At 40.6% G+C, this 20,311-nt stretch overlaps 1 protein-coding gene across 1 annotated transcript in view; it reads left to right on the top strand.

Moving 5' to 3' along the window:
- Positions 1–20,311, top strand: part of LOC126335789 (esterase FE4-like) — a 71,579-nt gene that overhangs the window by 8,226 nt on the left and 43,042 nt on the right. Inside the window, exons 3-5 of the mRNA XM_049999252.1 lie at positions 4,153–4,338; positions 13,745–13,944; positions 17,200–17,365. Coding sequence (XP_049855209.1) covers positions 4,153–4,338; positions 13,745–13,944; positions 17,200–17,365 — 552 coding nt within the window. The remainder of the gene's footprint in view (positions 1–4,152; positions 4,339–13,744; positions 13,945–17,199; positions 17,366–20,311) is intronic.

Genomic DNA, 20,311 nt, shown 5'->3' with positions numbered 1-20,311 from the left:
ATGCTGTTTACTAATGCGTGTTTCCAAATGTCAAGGCCTCTTGTTGTGAACGTTTCTGAGTTTGATTCCGACACTCAGTAGAGAACTTTGTAGCAGATGGGGTGCAATGTCATAGTGATAAATGGGCTCATATTGCCAAGTTGTTCTTGAACCTGACTCCATATTATAGTCCCTAAAATATCATCATTCCTTGATGTTCCATTTCGTTGCTTGCTTCCCATCTGTATACTTCACATTTTTGTCAGGTACTGTATCTACAGCTCTATAAAGCTTGTTGCTATTACTAAAGTATGAAATAATTTCCCTTTGAAGTGTGAGAAATTTGCTGTGGTTTATATGCAAACGTAATACAGTAAATGGAACGGACATAGAGACGTCATATGCACAGATGCTCTCTCTCTCTCGCCCCCTATTTGTGTGTGTGTGTGTTTGATCTTATCTATACTGCTTTGTAATTTACTCTTTAAAGTGTCCCATGGTTGATCATACACAATGTAGCCGAAATGAAATGCATTCCAAGAAGGAGAAGCTCAGTTTTGATATTCATCTTTAAACAGGAAATTATATAAAATTCTCTGAAGTACTTAATGCCATAGTGAATAGTGTGAAATGTAATGCCCTGAAAGAAAATAGGAAAAACAACAACAAAATCTACAGACACATTTGGGAAGAAACAAACAAACTAATGCTAGAAACAGTGCAAAAATAGTCGCACATTCCATAACTGATTGGCCAGTCTCACTTCACATAATGAAGAGTAAATCGGTAAGAAAAAAGACCTAAAGGCAATTTGAATATGCATATTACATATAAGAAAATGTAGAGTCTAATAGAAGGAAGTCAGTAGATAACAAAACAACGATGCAATAAAATCTTGACCTGCACCGCGTAATGGCAGAGGAAATTAAATGGGTAATAAGGTAACAGGAAAATAGCATTAAGTCAGGAAACGAAGTGAAGAAGAAAAACACGCAGTGAAATACGGTATAAACTTAGAAACAATAGTGACTTCTTCACACAAGCTAACAAGGGGAACGATATGATCATAATGGAACAGAAAGAATACAGTAAACTATAAAACTCTAAAATATCTAGAGGACAACAGTACAGTAGAGTGTTGCAACACGAAGATGCCAGGAAAATTTTAAGAACCAATTTATATACATTAACTAAACGTAAAATGAAGTGGCGAAATGAGAAGAGCCCCAAGGGGCCAAATTTAAACAGCTTTCAAAAAATTCAGAAGCAGACAATTGCAATCAGGCCAATTGTAAAATGGACAAGTCTACTTCATATCATCTCGCTACAGACACACACACATATTAACAGAAATACTCTTATTCAAAGACAACAGAAACTTAGACAACATGGAGAAGCTGATACAATTAAACACATCAGCATACTCACAACAGCTAAACTCACGTCTTTAAATATTACATCCAGATACACCAACATCCGTTCTGCAGAAACCATCATCATCCTCAAACAAAATTTAGAGAAACAAATGTAACTTCCTAACCACTTATAGAAATGATAATAAATGTTCTGCATTTAATTGTGGAGGAAGACTACTTCTTATCTGACAACCAGTTCTACTCGCACAGGATGAGCTCCCAGCCAATATCTTCTTAAATCACATTGAGAAATAAGTATTTCAAATTATAGTAAAATCCAAACAATACAGATTAACATACTGACATCGTTATGTAGGCACCATGATAAATCTTCTACGTGAAACACCCGACCGTATATTTCACAATGATATATATACACAGTCCATCCACCATATAGTCATTAAAGGACAAAAAATCAAATACGTTAGACATTACAATACACAGACACAAGAAACGACACCAGTTTTCCAAAACAGGAAGCTAACCAACACCGGCAAAGTTATCACAACACAAACCACCCCATGACACAGGAACAAGCTGATTTCCAGTACATGTTGCATATACTGAATTAAACTCCAGTCACAGGGAACAACTGAAGAAATGAGCTGTAGATAGTCAACCCGCAAAAGGGATTGAAAGTCGACACAAAAGAGACATAACAGACCAAACCACGTAATTAGAACGAAAATGAAAAATGCACCTAACATACAGCAACAAACAGATGAATACTAAAGTATAAACACAAATAATATAAACACACAGAACACAAACATACTCAACACATCTGAACAAGAAACAGCGACAACAAATTACAAGAGGCGCACACTCACCTAAAAAGGCAAAGCACCCCATAGAATTGGCTACACGTTGAAAAAGCAAGGACTGAAAATAGTTTACAGAACAGACAACTGTATACAAAAGAGTCTGATGACGACCAGCACTAACAAAGACAAGCACAACGCGAGTATGTAAGCCTGCATGTCAACACAACAACTAAATTTTTATCGAATAGACAGGTAGAAATATCACCGTTAGGTATACCATACATAGAAGTATACTTGTCAATTGCTGATCATATTATGAACATGAATTGTAAGGCAACAGACAAAAATATGGACCTAAAAATTTTAAATACGCCAATAGACATCAACATAAACTTATAACAAAATAAAGTTTCCAAATAGAAAAATCCCTTGCAGAAAGAAAAAAAATGAAAGAATACACAGTGATCTGTAATGAAACCCCGTTTTCAGCTCTAAAAGAACTCTTAGAAGGTCGCAGCATATAAACAGGCACAGATGCACATACACACGCATAAACGCACACACAAAAGCACAGTGTGATTACATACTTCCGAAATTCGCAAGCAGGGCACGTAAAATGGGGCAACAAGTGAATAACTGATAAACAGTGACAGGACGCACTGGTTACACGTCATGTAGTGATATGAAACAGCGAAATAAAAAAAGGAAGTACCGGGTGATCAAAAAGTCAGTATAAATTTGAAAACTTAATAAACCAAGGAATAATGTAGATAGAGAGGTAGAAATTGACACACATGCTTGGAATGACATGGGGTTTTATTAGAACCAAAGAAAAAAACACCCCATATTGCCAGACGCGTGAAAGATCTCTTGCGAGCGTCGTTTGGTGATGATCGTGTCCTCAGCTGCCACTTTCGTCATGCTTGGCCTCCCAGGTCCCCAGACCTCAGTCCGGGCGATTATTGGCTTTGGGGTTACCTCAAGTCGCAACTGTATCGAGATCGACCTACATCTCTAGGTATGCTGAAAGACAACATCGTACGCCAATGCCTCACCGTAACTCCGGACATGCTTACGGTGCTGTTCAAAACATTATTCCTCGACTACAGCTATTGTTGAGGAATTATGGTGGATATAGTGAGCATTTCCTGTGAAGAACATCATCTTTGCTTTGTCTTACTATGTTATGCTGATTATTGCTATTCTGATCATATGAAGCGCCATCTGTCCGACATTTTTTGAACGTTTGTATTTTTCGGTTCTAATAAAACCTTATGTCATTCCAAGCATGTGTGTCAATTTGTACCTCTCTATCTACGTTATTCAGTGATTTATTTAGTTTTCAAATTTATTTTGACTTTTTGATCACCCTATATATTCAGTTTACATGCAAAGACCGCCTTCCCACTAACCAACTTCGGCCCCCTGCCCCCCAACATTTCGAAAACTAATACTTCAGCCTAATAAACGATAGATAAAGAATGAAATAGGGAACGTTCCTTGACGGCAGACAGTATTATAATCTAGCATCAGCAAAAAGAGGAAAGCACAATTGTTTCATTGTAGGCATAACGTTTTGGTAGATATTCGGAACATAAGGCTGAAAGATCGTGATGGCGAACTGGAGCGAAATTCGAAATTTCAGATGTATTCCAAATATCGGAGTGGTAATAATATTGTAAATGTAAATACCATAATGTCAAAACTGCATCGTAGTATCATGCAAAATTTCTTTATATGTGATTTAATAGAAAATAAATTAAGGTCAAACTCGTTTTAAACATGGAGAATGTGTGTATATTCAAGGCAGAACCATATTTCCATAATCAATATTTGAAAACAAACACGGATAAACAGAAAGTTACGACCTCCAAATGTACTTCTAGGGACGCCTTACGAAATTTGTTGCTAGCTATTGAGCTAGTTCCAAATTTCGTAAGGCATGTTTCTTACTTACGGATTACCATGAATGTAACCATTGGTTCTCTTCGTAGGATTTTTGAGCACCAGAGATGAAGTCGTTCCCGGAAATATGGGTCTGAAGGATCAAGTAGAGACCCTTCGCTGGGTGCAGAGGAACATAGCAGCGTTTGGTGGCGATCCAGAGAAAGTAACTATCCTGGGTCAAAGCGCTGGAGGGGCATCCATTCATTACCACCTCCTTTCTCCACTTAGCAAAGGTAGCTAGGCTATGTATTAATTACTATTTTAAGTTAATCGTTTAACCGGCTGTTAGTTTAACTGAGGTCTTAGCATCATATGAGCGTTGTAAATGTGTACCCAGAAAACAACGATTCCTTAGCCCATAACTATGTGTTCTCAATGTCAAAATTCCACATTGCGAAATCTATCACGCTAGGTAATGCATGTTATCAACACAAGGAAATGATTTCAGTTTAAGAAGCTCAAGTTAATGTTTCGTGACAAACGTTGTGTATTTAGTTGTGACTTTACAATTAGTGAGACTTCAGTAAACTGTTCGGAAAATTTTGTTACTCAGTAGCTAATGTCCCTTAGGGGGGTGGGTACTGACTGATATTTTATAAAAATATATGTTGTTAATTTTGAGATGGTGTCACTGACCTTATTAATTTATCGATTTTCCCACTTGAAATGGAGAAGAACTAATGTTCTATTGCAATCCGTATCAAAATTTGACGTGAGTAATTAAATCTCGTAAAGTATTCTGATTCAAATTGTTATTTCTAATTTTCCGTGACGGGTTATATAGTTTATATACTCTCGAAATTCTGTCTGCTATCTCTTAAAATGCAAATTTCTTGACATGCACATCTCTTAAAGCGAAAATTATTTCAGTTGCAGATATTATGCCACAAATTAATGTTAAAAACTGTTTCTCATAAAAAAAACAGATGACAAAGGGCAGAAGCTTCGCTGTCAAAACGCCAGTTCCCACAGATTTTCATAGCTGCCGTAGCAAATGCCTAACGGTGAGAAACACTCACGACCGCACGAAATTCTTGCCACATCTTAATACGGTCAATAAGCATGAACATAATTGTGAATGCATTAGAGTTGACGACACAGGGTCCTAAATTGACATTAGCAACATGAAAAACTACACGCAGGATCTTATTCTCAAATATTGCTTCTGAAATTTATATTAAGAAATAGTACTATCATTTAATTGACGCACCTTTGAACTGTTTAAAGATAATGTTGTCCTTGCTGGTGATGTCGAAAGTCAGCTAAGAGTGCTGAAACACAACGAGGCCTTCGGACGACATGCAGTCCATGCTAGTATCTATACGAAATTCCAGTGAGATAACTCCACTCATAAATATGATATACTCCCAAACTGTTGAAGAGAGAACAGTTCCCAGAGATTTCAGGAAAGAGCAGGCCATACTTATTTGCAAACGAGATTTCATAGGTGATTTACAGAATGGCTGTTGTATGGCGGTTTCACTCTGTAAATGATTCTATAATATACACTCCTGGAAATTGAAATAAGAACACCGTGAATTCATTGTCCCAGGAAGGGGAAACTTTATTGACACATTCCTGGGGTCAGATATATCACATGATCACACTGACAGAACCACAGGCACATAGACACAGGCAACAGAGCATGCACAATGTCGGCACTAGTACAGTGTATATCCACCTTTCGCAGCAATGCAGGCTGCTATTCTCCCATGGAGACGATCGTAGAGATGCTGGATGTAGTCCTGTGGAACGGCTTGCCATGCCATTTACACCTGGCGCCTCAGTTGGACCAGCGTTCGTGCTGGACGTGCAGACCGCGTGAGACGACGCTTCATCCAGTCCCAAACATGCTCAATGGGGGACAGATCCGGAGATCTTGCTAGCCAGGGTAGTTGACTTACACCTTCTAGAGCACGTTGGGTGGCACGGGATACATGTGGACGTGCATTGTCCTGTTGGAACAGCAAGTTCCCTTGCCGGTCTAGGAATGGTAGAACGATGGGTTCGATGACGGTTTGGATGTACCGTGCACTATTCAGTGTCCCCTCGACGATCACCAGAGGCGTACGGCCAGTGTAGGAGATCGCTCCCCACACCATGATGCCAGGTGTTGGCCCTGTGTGCCTCGGTCGTATGCAGACCTGATTGTGGCGCTCATCTGCACGGCGCCAAACACGCATACGACCATCATTGGCACCAAGGCAGAAGCGACTCTCATCGCTGAAGACGACACGTCTCCATTCGTCCCTCCATTCACGCCTGTCGCGACACCACTGGAGGCGGGATGCACGATGTTGGGGCGTGAGCGGAAGACGGCCTAACGGTGTGCGGGACCGTAGCCCAGCTTCATGGAGACGGTTGCGAATGGTCCTCGCCGATACCCCAGGAGCAACAGTGTCCCTAATTTGCTGGGAAGTGGCGGTGCGTAGGATCCTACGGTCTTGGCGTGCATCCGTGCGTCGCTGCGGCCCGGTCCCAGGTCGACGGGCACGTGCACCTTCCACCGACCACTGGCGGTTGCCCACTATACCCCCTCGCTCAAAGTCCGTCAACTGCACATATGGTTCACGTCCACGCTGTCGCGGCATGCTACCAGTGTGAAAGACTGCGATGGTGCTCCGTATGCCACGGCAAACTGGCTGACACTGACGGCGGCGGTGCACAAATGCTGCGCAGCTAGCGCCATTCGAAGGCCAACACCGCGGTTCCTGGTGTGTCCGCTGTGCCGTGCGTGTGATCATTGTTTGTACAGCCCTCTCGCAGTGTCCAGAGCAAGTATGGTGGGTCTGACACACCGGTGTCAATGTGTTCTTTTTGCCATTTCCAGGAGTGTATTTTGTATTGAATGTAGGTACGCATCAAGAACGAAACGTCCTCGATGGTAAGCAGCACGGGTGTCAGAAACACTCTCCCCCCTCCACCCTTCCCTCCCACCCCTCTCTCTCTCTCTCTCTCCATTTCTAGTCGTTTAGTCGACGGCGACTTTCCGTGAACCTGACCCACAGCACTCCAGTTTCTTCTGACCTGCACTGTCTACCGCTTTCCAGGATGGAGTCCATTACTTCTCTGCTGTCTTGTATCCATAAATAATGTCTTCTCGTGATGTGCCCAAGTTATAACACTGTTTCAGTATCGGACCTTCCGTGAAATAATCCGGTGCTACTTCGTGTAGTACTGCCCAATTCTTTCTCTTTGCATTCGAAGGAACTCTAAGGAGTTTCGTCGAACAGCACAATTCAAAAGAATATATTCGACGCCATTCAGCCTTTTTTTACTGTCCAGGTCTCACATGCGTAGATCATAACAGGAAGTATCATACTAATTACTAAACGGATCTTAGTTGTTAACTTTATATGTCTGCTCTAAAACGTTGTTATGGTTGGACATTGCTTTTCAACAAAGTAACAAGTGTCTCTTGATTTCGTGGCTGCAGTCACCATCAGCAGAAATATGGAAACAGTGATAACTGTAGTTGGCATGGTTTTCGTTTTCATGACATTCAGCTTTAGCCCCATTTTCACTTTCTTCTTTCACCTTCAGTAATAGAAGCTTCAACTCTTCGTCACTTTGTTTAATATCTAACATTGTGTTTATCCCACATGTTTCAATTTAGGTTGCTTCTTCATCGAGCCCGACATTCCTCCTAATATGCTCCGCATACAGATTGAATAAGTAAAGTGACCAAATGCAGTCTTGCCCTACTACTTTTTGGACCTTCACACATTTAGTTGCTCCACGTAGGGTTCTCACAGTGAGTCCGTGGTTGGAATGTACTTTCCGTAATAGGTAAATAACGTGATCTGCTACTCCCATGTGTTCGGGTACTTCCGATGATTTATTGTGTTCGAATCTGCCGTAGCCAAAATCCAGCTTGTTTCTCGGATAGCTCTCGGTATACATAGTGGCGAAAAATTTTACGCATTACTTTGGTAGAATGCCATATAAGATCAATCGTTCGGTAATTCGGGAGCTGTTCAGAAAGTTCCATATTTGGAATAGGAACGAATAGTGAGCTTTTCCTTTCTTTCCGCCCCTTTTGTGTTCTCTGTAATTTTTGACGTATTGAATGCATGGATTACACACAAAACCCAATTCTTGCTTTTCATATCCACTGGCGTAAAACGCGAGTCCCTGAGTAGGTAAGTAGTTACGTGACAGTAAAATACACTAAATTGTATTTTTGCAAACTTCAGAATTTAATTCCCAACATAAATGGATATACGAGTACAGGTTGCAGTTACTTAGTTGACGACATATGGATGTTCGAGTCTGGTAGTGAGTAGTGTCGGATAGCCAGCGTTCATCACGAAATCGGTTTTCGAATACCAGTCCAAATCAAATTTTCATTGTCGTCATTCCATTATACAGCTGATAGCTGTCCGTATTCGCAACTGCGAACTCACTTCCTGTATTGTCTACCGATCTCAATGTACTGGGTACATTCATTTTTCAGTTTCCTTATTTCTTCAGTGAATATGTTAGCCTCCGGACATGAGAGAACAACCTGCATGCCGGTAATGCGTGTCGCACTGTTTAGATTACATGTAGTTCCAGGTATTTTTCCTTGTTGGAAGGACTGAAACAGGTCGTATTCAACCTCGAGAAGCTACTCGCGATGCTACTGAAGAGGGAAGGAGCAGGTTAAGGTCGGAAAGCTGATAGCGGCTGAGAGAGCTGTGTGCTGTCAACATCTAGTGGCTCTCTCACACCGGAAATGACACATGCGCGTAGTCCTCAGACTGTGAGGACTGGGCTAAATTTTAGTTCATTATAATCAGTTATTTTTTATCTCAGCGTAGTTCTCGTTTTCCATGCAGACAGTCTCTTCATGTTATGAAAATTTTATTTAACAACATTATTATGGCTATCAAAACGGAAAACGTCATGTAGTACCATGTTTTAGGACTAGGATGGCAGGTGAATCTTGTAGAAGTCCACCTCAACCTTTTTTACCATTTGAGAGGCGGGTATGCCGATGATCATTGTCTTGGAAAAGGAACAGTTTTTGCTACCGCATCTTGGTCACTTAAGCTTCGATTCACTATGAAAACAGTCCAATGAAGTCGTGTAATTACAGCCAGTTATATAATTACAATTTCCTAAGTAGTGCTACATGCTGTCACGTGATAGGCCTTAGAAGCACCCCAAAAACCTCTTCCGACAATAAAACTGTTACTGAAATTATCTTTGCGCTTTTACCTTCGACAACTTTCTGTTTTGATTGCAGTTTGATATCCTTCATGTAGTACGGGTTAAAAATTTTCATGTATGGCTTCAAAATGTGTTTCTTCGAACGTTTGCTGTATGGAGACAACAACGGTAAGCCCATGATGCAGACAGTTTCACCACATGCAGAGTGTCAATCTGGATGTTATGTACTCTTTAATATAGATGCCATCACAACACGTTTACGAGCCGTCATGCGATAGTGGGCCATCACAAATTGTCGATAATGTTGTCGTACATAGGTAATTAGGTGGATTACATGTTTTTAGCCTTTGAATTTGTATCAGCATATTGTCTTGTTATCTATTAAAATACCATGCTAGTATTAGATGTCAGAGATTTCAGAGAAAACTGAGAAAATCTTAATGGCCAGAACGTTGTGCGACATGGCAGCATACATACAACTATTTTCATGCATCCATACCTATCATACCAAGGAGCAGTAGAAGTGGTGGATGGCTGGAAAGAGTCAGATGTTCCCTCGCCCTTCTGTTGCTTTCTCCAGTAATTATCTACAAAAATCTTCTTTCCCATTTGCTATATTCACAGTTTCAGTACAATAATAAACAAAAAACTTTTCAAAACGGAATTCTAACTGTGGAAATGCAGATACTTTGCTAAATTCAAGCAGTCTGCACCCTTATGACACACTCTTCAGTAAGGTTACATACAAAAGACGTGTGCTACATTCAATTTCTGGCGCCAAAAAGTTTCGAATGCATGTCACGTTAGACAAACGGAGAACATTTGCCATATAAAGCAGGTAGTAAAAAAAAGTTTCGAATGCATGTCACGTTAGACAAACGGAGAACATTTGCCATATAAAGCAGGTAGTAAAGAAAGTCACAAACCAATATGCTTCCTGGTAGACACTTTCATAAAATACCGTATTAAAATCTAACAGAAATTCACACTCGCAACAGATAGTGAACACCTGCTTCACAAATTACGAGCATTTGTTTTCAGCACAAACGCCATGAATACTCTTTAGTTCCCTCGGTATTGATATCATAATGGAACTATAAATGAAAAGTCATTGACTGAGTCTCAGCAGATGGTCTACCAACCAGAAAAAATCATTTATGTAGAGGAAATGGCATATAACTATCATTAACAGTATAACAGTAGAGTGCAGAGCAAAGAAACGATGTAAAACTGAAGGTTAAAAGTGTCGGAGTGAACATATTGATTAAGACTTATACTGGAAACGACATAGAATCTGCCTTGTAGCAAGATCAAATTGACCGGCATTTGTTGTGTCAGAAACGGCAAAATTCATGAAGAAAACATCCAAAAGTTGGCTGAAATTGTCTACTTTCATTCATTAATGCCACATGAAATAGTTTTTTGGGGGTGATTCCACAGCTAGACATAAAGTAAGTAACGCAGAGAAATATTCTGAATCGATATTTTAATAAATTTGGTGTGTAGAATCAGCCATAATTTACAAAAGTAGTAGCCTTCGTAAAACATAATAACAGGACCCGAAACGGTCTTCATTATCTATAACTTCACTTAAGACGAATTTATGAATAAACAGCATCTGTATATGGTCGAGTCACATATAATTAAGTTTTATTTTAAAATAAGTTTAAAGAAAATATCAAATTGTCTAAAAGACAGTATGTAGTCATGTTTTCACAGAGAATATGTATCTTATTTGTAAACCTAATGCTATGTTGTCATGAATATGATCAACAGACTGTGGAAATAACTAACTAACAACAGATATCGTGAACATTAACCAGAGTAATAACAGCTTAATCATCTGAACTGTCATTATTTCTGTATTACCTGAACTCAATTGCTAGAAATATCCTATCCACAACACTTTATAGCAATGTGGATAGCGTTAATTTGAGAAGAAAGACGAATGAAAATAGCGAATAGACTTAAACGACTTGGAAACGAAACTAAAATTTGATTCAAAATATTAGAAAAAACACCCTATTTTTAATTAAGAAATAGTATATAATTGAGAAAAAGTAGAATACTTGCAGAAAATAAAAACAAAATTAATGTGTAATGCGGTTTATAAATACCAGAGCAGAAAATGTGGCTCAATTTCTATCATAGAAGAACCTAAGACATTAACAACTGCTGTTACTGATAAATTCTGTTTAATCATCCATGCTGAACATTAGACATTAGCCAAAGACAGAGAGAAAATCTCTTGAAAATCAGCAATACACGTAACTTGATACATAGTAAAAAATAAAATATTTATGGATAATAAATTTAACAAAAGAATGGCTGTTGGAGTAATATAATAAGAAAGCTGTTAGAAGCTACACAGGTATGCAAAAAAGCTGTTAGATGCTACACAGGTATGCAAGGTAAATATCTTAGAACACTGAAGGAAGAAGGAATGAGGCATGCCATACATCTGAAGAAATAATATTCAGGATAACAGAAGAAATTACAGTGGACACAGTCCCCGAAATATCTCCGAATTAAAAACTACAATTTAAGATCGTGGAAAGATCTGGACAGACTAAGAAACAAATATAAAATATACCAAGGACATTAAGTACAGAAGAAAACAAACAAAATAAAGAATGTTGTTGTTGAAGTAGTGGTTAACTCATCATACGAATTAGTTATAACAGTTTAAGTATACCATAGCGATACAGGTCCAGCACTGTTCTAAAAATCATTCCTAACGTGTGTGCTGTTTTAATCTGAGACTTCAGCAACGTCTATTTCAATTTTGACATGGCTGTTGAAATATATGCAGAATTTTAAATGTTCTATGTTGATCTTTGTGCAACATTCTAACATTCTGTGTGGTGTCTGTTTGTTCTAAGTCGTGTCTCCCTACCACTTTCGTGCAACGACGCTCTGGGCGTGTTTTTTAGTGAATAGACTAGTTTGAACCTGGGACCTGTTGCTGGTAGGGAGACCCCAGACCACACACAACATGGAGAGTTCAGAAGAGTTCAGTGACACTGGCGATGATATAATCAAATACTTAATGATTTCAGCATCAGCTCCACTGCACTCCCTGTAAAAGAATCTTCATACTAACTAAATTTAGTGGAAGGGGTTCAAGGCTTTCCTATTTTTAGTTAGCTGGTAAAATAACGTCAAAAAAGCTGTCAAGTTTAGCATTGGAATTTTTATTCTACTCACAAAACATTGTTTATACATTGCACTATCGAAAAAAGGAAATATTTTAATACAGGATGATAAAGACCAACTGCATTCAATAAAAACCAATTGCATTCAACAAAAATGTGAACGAATATTCCCTGAATGGGTTTCCAAGATCTATAATGGATCGACGGATGACCTATGCCATATTACATCTATAATCTAGATTTAAAGTGAGTTTCATAAAAGAGAAAACTATCAAAAATGGTCTACAGTGACCCTCAATTATCTTTAATTACTTATTTAACTTGTGGTAAATTACAGACGGTCATGTGGCTTCTCAATAATTATATAACAGAAAAATCATCGCGTTTCAGATTTTAACTTCAAGTGGCAATTCTAAATACTACGAAGTTTAATTGACGATCGACATTAGTATTACGTACAGATGAGACTTCTGCAGTTCCGAGTGAAGCCTTATGAGCTCTTATGCGGCATTGCATGCATTCATTACCTTGTCGGTGGTTAGGCAGCGCCAGGGGCAGCGGACGGCGCATTTCCACACACCTTGCCGTCTCGGTAGCAAATTTCTCTAACTTCTCCTTACTACAATTTACCGAAGTTGGTTTAAGAAAAGTTATCTGGCTGTGTTTTCAACTGAGCAATCAGGGTCTCAATGTTAACCTTAAGCTCCGCCTACAAAAGTTCTGTCTATCCAATGAGAAACGCTATACTTTTCGTGGTGGGGCAATGTTTTTTAATGTTTGCTATGTAACAGAGACGCGAATAGTCTCACGCTAAAACTTGCAGCTGATGTGGCCCTTTTAGTGTTATCGTAAGATGCATACTGTTCTTTGTGTTATCGTAAGATCCATACTGTTCTTTTGGAGGGCTCTATCTTTAAAAATGGGCTGGGCGCTGCTTTTGGCGGTTGGCCAGCGATGTGGGTGTCATTTATCGTATGGCCTTCTAGCCTACACGGCTCTGCTCTTGGTTTCTGTTCTCCTTTCTCCCCTCTGAACTGCGTCTGTTTCACGGTAGGAAGGTATGACATGAATTTGGGCGTTCTTGTGTTAGTCTGTGGTATTCCATTTGCTCACTCGTTGATCGTATTACTTTGGTTAATTTAACGTCAGGATTTATTCGGAGCTCTGTGACATACTGCTGGATTTGCAATCATGTCAGGATTTTCATGGAAGGTGTTGGATTTGCCTGACACCTTACAACATACGTCACTGAAAACGCAACGACACTATTTCCTTGAATATTTTGTGAATTTACTAGTAAAATTAATTCCAAGCTTTCGTTCATGTTCAGGACTCTACAAGAACGCCATAGCAATGAGCGGATCAGCATTAAACCCTTGGGAATTCTCTAGAAATGCAACAGACAGAGCAATCCGGTTTGCCCAGCACTGGGGGTACACAGGAGGAAGTTCCACCGATCTTTCAAATTTTCTGAAAACTTTGAATGCAAGTAGGCTAGTGTTGGACAGGAATGTTGCACTATCGGAAGAGGTATGTATCCATCTGGAACCTTGTTCTTTAGTTAAATGAACTGTAGATGTAGAGCAGAAATAATTTGTTTATATGTCATGGCTTCCCACTTGTTTTCCATGAAACGTCACAGTCCATTTTCCAGACAGCAACCTGCATTTGCAGCCGAGACCACTAGCGAAGGTCTGGGGTGCAAAGTTCGTAATCACGATTCCTCATTCCAGTATACTTAGTCGCCACCGACGTTGAAACATTTGTCGTAGAGTACGGTAAGTCTGAGGAAACAAGTATGGTAAAAGTCGGTGCCTTGCGATGCAAGGAATTGTCGCACAGCTTTTTCCACCTCAGCACCGTCCCGAGGGCGTTGATTACAGTGCAGGGAACAGGCGAAAGTGAGATGGGACAAGATGAGGGCTTTAGGCCGAATGATTCACGATCCCTTCAATGCGAAGCGACGAATCTGACCGTATGTGAATCTTGCTGTTTGTGGTTTTGCGTTGTTGTCCAAGATCACAACGTCACTCATGGGCCTTTGTCTCTTTCGCCGAATGGCGGACCCGAATGTGGTGAAGGTGTCGCAGTAGCGTGCTGCAATGATGATTGTTTGGAGACAACCAAGATGAATCACAGCTTTCATGTCGAAAAACTCCAGGGTGCCCGTAACTTTTAATGAGGAAGGTGACACTTAATTTTTTTTCTCACTGGTGTACTGGGATGCTTCCGCGTCATTGAGGCGGCCTAGGATTCTGAGGCAAAGTGGTGCACCTATGTCTCATCAACTGACATGCTTCCAAGCAGGAACTCATATGACTCTCTCGTGTACTGAATCAACTGATCGCGGTTGATTCCAATTTCTTGCTCTCTTGTGATCCGGTACAAGGTTTCTGGGTAACATTCTTACGAGCACTTACCTGTACATCATGGATCATGTGATAGGCGTGAGTGCAGCTAATGCACAGTATGGACGTCATCTCTGACGCCATTGTGCACCTGTACGCTTACACTTTGTTCTGTATTCTGTCAATGTTATTTTTATTTGTGGGTTTAGTGGGATGTCCACTTCGACCTCCGTTCACTACTCATTGCTTTTCTTCTTTGAATATGCAACACCAGCGACCGATGTGTTAATGAGACATGACTTCCTCACCATATGTGATCCTTAGACGTTAATGGATGAACGACACACTAGTCCCATGTGCCCTTTCATACTGAATATATGCATGCACGTTCTTTGTTCACTACCTTGTCATTACACGTCCACTTGGCAACATGGCGTGTACTAGAATAACCTTGGGAGCGCCGGTCTACTGCTACACTCTCTCTTCTTCGGAGGCCTGTGCATGCATCATTCCTTCTCTGCTGTCGCCAGTTCCAACGTCGAACCAAAATCTGTGTATCCATTCATATGGCGTTTGTTCGTGTCACTTGGTTTATCGCCACCTCTTTCAAAACCAATGACGGAACTTGCTTTCTCGGAACTAGAAGCAAATCGACACTATCAGCGATAATTTTATTTAACTATTTTATTTAGGTGCCAGATGTGGTGCCTCATTGGCGCCATCTTCAGGCCCCTATGCACGAAACTACGTAAACTATCTAGCCATTTGTATTATTGGAAGGACCGGTATACCAACTGCTTCTGTAGACTTCCAAAACTTCTCTGTGGATGTGGACCCTTATTGTCAGAGGTGTGAAGGGTATAAGTTTACCGAGCAGTTTCAAAAGTCTTAAGGAAACCAGATGGATATAGTGGTCCCTATAGTAACACAAACGACTAGATGCTTACCTAGTTTCGTGCATATGGGCCTGAAGATAATGTCAATGGAACACCGAAACTGTCAGCTAAATAAGATCATTAAATAAAATTACCGCTGTTTATATCTGTTTTCTTCAAGTTTTATACCAGCCGCAGTCCCATTCCATCATACAAGATGGAATTACAGATAATTTAGGGACGTCCTTATAACAAGCTAAATTCAATACCTCTCCGCAAAGAAGACATGTGACAAACTACTATTCAACGTGGAATCAGAACCCCATGGCGTTACTGGTGACAATGCCGTTGAGAGTCTAAGGCTAAATTAAAGGCAGACAGGATATTTCCGTGGTACGACAGATTTCGATGCCACGAATCCTCTAATTCCAGGCATGGGCCTCACTCTTACACGACCAGGCCTGTCGACATTGTTGACAATGATCTGTACGCTGGATGAGAACATTCGGATAGGCGGCTTACTTGCTGCTATTCTTCTTCACATATTGAGCATTTGCAACAAGTTAAGCTAAACATTGTCAGAATCAGCTACAACAGCCACATCAACAACAAGTTCGAGAGGAGTACGCTACGTGTAGGCATGGTGTTTCACCTGCTCCCTTTTCTCACCATCATGCAACACAGACATAACACCATGCTGTACACACACCCATTACACACACTCAGCATACACACTCAGCATACACACTTAAAGCACATCTCACACACATCGCATGGAAAGTATCTACTCAGAGAAAACGCTTTTTGATTTGGCTGCTAAATCTACCCTCGAGCTCTCTCATCCAATAAAGCCTTGCAATCTTTCTATTTTAGATGATAGTGCCCAAGAGATGTGATTATAAAAGTTCTGAAACCAAGAAAGACGGCCGAAGATGGAAATAGAACCGATAATCTCTTTCATAAGAAACCGTGTAACATGGTATCTGGCTAGTGCAACGTGGTATCTGACTAGTGTAACATGGTATCTGGCTATCCCTGACTGCCCGACATGGTTGTCAACAAAGCGACTCCCTCCATTCAAGGTGAAACACGAGCTCTCCTGGCAACTGGTTCCATTCCTGAGGAAGATTTGTGAAGAGCACTGGAAGTATTCTCGATGGTGGATGTGGATGCAGCCACTCCTTGTTAATGCGGGATACGATAGGATAGTCTCTGGTCTGGCACGCACTGCTACCCACATTCTCTCTATGGGGTGAAGTAATTTAAAACATAGCCAAAAGAGATTGCATCCGTCACTATTCTGTTCATCTGTGTGCATGACTGCAAATATAAAATCTAGTTAGAGGAGGCAACGTAATATACTGAAAATATTGTTAAGGCATTACACTCTAAGGTTCATGACGTAATAAATAAGAGTATGTGTAGTTTATAATTTGCATAATATGTATTTGAATAATATATCATTCGTACGGAACCATTTCCAAGGGATAATCATGCTTTGTTTTCGGCTAGTCTATGTGTGAAAATTCTTTAAGCAAATACTACCTGTTTGCCCATTTCAGGATAGCGTGACTCTGTACAGCTGTGTCTGGGCGCCAAGTGCTGAACCAGAACATGAAGGAGCGTTTCTGTCTGAAGAGCCGTGGGTGGTTATGACGGAAGAGCGTTACAACCACGTCCCTTTTCTCTCTGGTGCCACAGACATGGAGCGTCTTAGACACACGCAGAGTATGTAGCTTGCTTGTGTTTTTGTGGAACTAGATTTTAAGTTACTCTGTTTTGTTCATAAATATCTTCCTCACAGTCGGAAAATATGAGGGCTATAAAACAGCATGTTCATACTAACCAAATAAGTCTGTCTTAGCACCATCGGATTTCAGTTTTGAGGTTGGTCAGCCTTTTCAATCATTTAACATTGTACTCTGTTTACTCCTATGTTTGTGCACCGAACTTCCTCCTTACAGATTTATCATTTCACACTTCGCTGTTGCTCGAGAATTTAGCTGATGTTTCAATATCTTCACTTAGTCTCCATTTTATGTGTGTTTAGGAACGAGAAACCCTTGATTTTCTTTTCTGAGCCAGTGTAGCTATGTGTAGCTTCAATGTGATATTGAGCCATTTCAGTGTGGCATATTTTAGGACTCATACTTAGTCTTTTTCTTGAAATATTAAAAGTCTACGCTTATATGAATAAAACTGATTTTGTCCATCTCATGAAACGGCTGTAGCTATCTATGTTCTGACCATTGTGGGTGGCTACCAGAAGTTCTACGTCCAAAAGAACGTTCCAAAACTAATACAATTTAATGCTGTAGGTAGGTAATTAGACTGAGAATGTGGTCATCAGCATAGAGGGTCCTCGAAGTATAGCACTAAATTAACGCTAGATATGTTTCCTAATATTACCTGTCACATTTTTAAATTTAAGTCCTCCACGTTACTTTCGTTTACAATTGCGACCCAAAATTTTGCAGTCGAAATTATACACACTGTAAAGGATCCTAAACTGATAGGGTTTTGGTAAGGAGGCAAGGATGAATAAATATTTAGTTTTTGTTCGTTACAACAAGTTACATCTCATGTAGCAACAACTTAAAGTGACCGCAACCTCAATAATACAGCAGCTAAGCGTGCCTGGCCATGGTAAACAAGGAGAGGCCATCCTGAGGACGAGTTCAGATTGAAGATTATGTTTTCGATGGACCATATCGACTTTTTACTGTGTACAGATTTCAAGTGGGCTCATGTAGAATGGTTATCTAGACCAGCAGCGAATCTTGGCCTTAGAAATGTACACTATTTGATCAAAACTATCCCAGTACCGTTATGTAATACGGAACTGAACACTGATGTCTCAATAGGTGGACCCGCCAGCACAAAAGAAGGCTGAGAGTATTACGTTGTCAGTAGAGAGGCAGTAACAGTAAAATCGGGTCAGCCGGGAGAGCTCACTCACTTGGAATATCGGACTAACTGTTGGCTGTCACTTGAATAACAAAACATTAAGGACATTTCAACCCTTCTAACGCGCAAGTCGACTGTAGGTTGCGTGATTGTGAAGATGAAGTTCGAAGGCACAACCGAAGCTAAATCAAGATCAGGCAGAAGACTGACGGACCGTGAACCTTGAGCATTGCGGATTCCGGACGGTAATCGTAAAAAAATTGCATAAAATCAGAGAAAGATATCACTCGTGAGTTCTGCTAGAACAATGGCCGTATTTCTGGAGTTAAAAAGAATGGAGCACAGTGATAGAGAAAGTTCCTCATTAGAAACACGTACCTGTAGTCGATACTAAGCGACGCCTGAGGTACTGTAAAGAGCAGCTCCACTGGACAGAGGATAAATGGAAACGAGTGATCTGGAGGGATGAATTACGTTATACGCCGTGGTAATCCGATGGAAATGTTTGGGTTTGGCGAAGGATGTGTGTTTGTATAGTCTAGATTAGAAGAGCTGTTCGTGGATGATTATATCAGCATGACAGTGCAGCCCGCTGTGAAGCAACGTGTCTGAAGCAATGGCCAGTGGAACGAGTCTGAAATTAGTTAGAACATGGACTTCACTCCAGACCCCAGCGTCCCATATCACTACCTCGACTGACTTCGGCTCTTGAAGACGAATGGGCTGCCATTCCCCCACAGACATTCACGAACCTCATTGAAACTGTCTCCATCAGAGATCAAATCGTCACAAATCGCAAGGGTGGGCGGACCTCAGCTAATGTCCTCTTGTAAGTTTCATGATAATTTTGACCAGACAGTGTCTGTTTGCCTATTCGACACCTCTGTCATTAAAGGAGTCAGGAAGGAAGCATGTCCCAGTTACCTGAATGCCGGTGCCAGAGTGAACTTGTCACGTTCTTCGCTTGCGGCCAGCGCGGTTCCTTCCCTTTGTTTCCTATTGGTTCATATAGCGGGGCCGTAGGAACAATTTCTTCCTCAGCTGGAGCGAAGATGTTACATAGCAAGTAAGCCACAACGAATTATGATTGAACAATATAAGATGATACATATATTAAAGAAAACTTATAGAGGTTCCCTATATTAGCTGGGCGACCTCTACTTACAACTCTTACAAGTGGCGACCGGCCATCTGTTCGTATTATTGGACGGCTATTGATGAATCTTATAGTCCAACGCCATCTCACCAAATTCTACTGTGAGACTAGTCTTTCGTCGAGAATTTTGGCCAGGGAGTGAGATGGCGCAGTGATTACCACGCTGGAGTCGCATTCAGGAAGACGACGGTTGAAATTCGCGTCCGGCCATCCAGATTTAATTTCTACGTGATTTTCCTTGATCGTTCAGCGTAAATGCTAGGATGGTTCCTTTGAAAACGGACGGATCATTTCTTTCCCAGTCCTTGAAACAATTCGATATTTTGTTCCGCCTCTTACGACATCAAAGTCGACGCGATGTTAACCATAATCTTCCTTCCTTCCTTCCTTCCTTCCTTCGAGATCCTTGGCTTTCTCAATGTGCCTTGAATATCCCTGTTTATCTTACGTTTCTATTGGCCACATTTCCTGGTACTACGCCTGGGTGCACCGCGCATTAAATGCATGTCTGTCAAATCACAGGACCACAGTAATGTCCAATACAACCACAATGTGTGGCAGTTTAACGTGTGACAGCTATAACATTTACACACCACAGCATGTTTACCACG

This window comes from Schistocerca gregaria, chromosome 2 (assembly GCF_023897955.1).
Source record: "Schistocerca gregaria isolate iqSchGreg1 chromosome 2, iqSchGreg1.2, whole genome shotgun sequence".
NCBI lineage: Eukaryota > Metazoa > Arthropoda > Insecta > Orthoptera > Acrididae > Schistocerca > Schistocerca gregaria.
The sequence above is the reverse complement of the archived record's forward strand: the minus strand, read 5'-3'. Positions and strand labels throughout refer to the sequence as shown.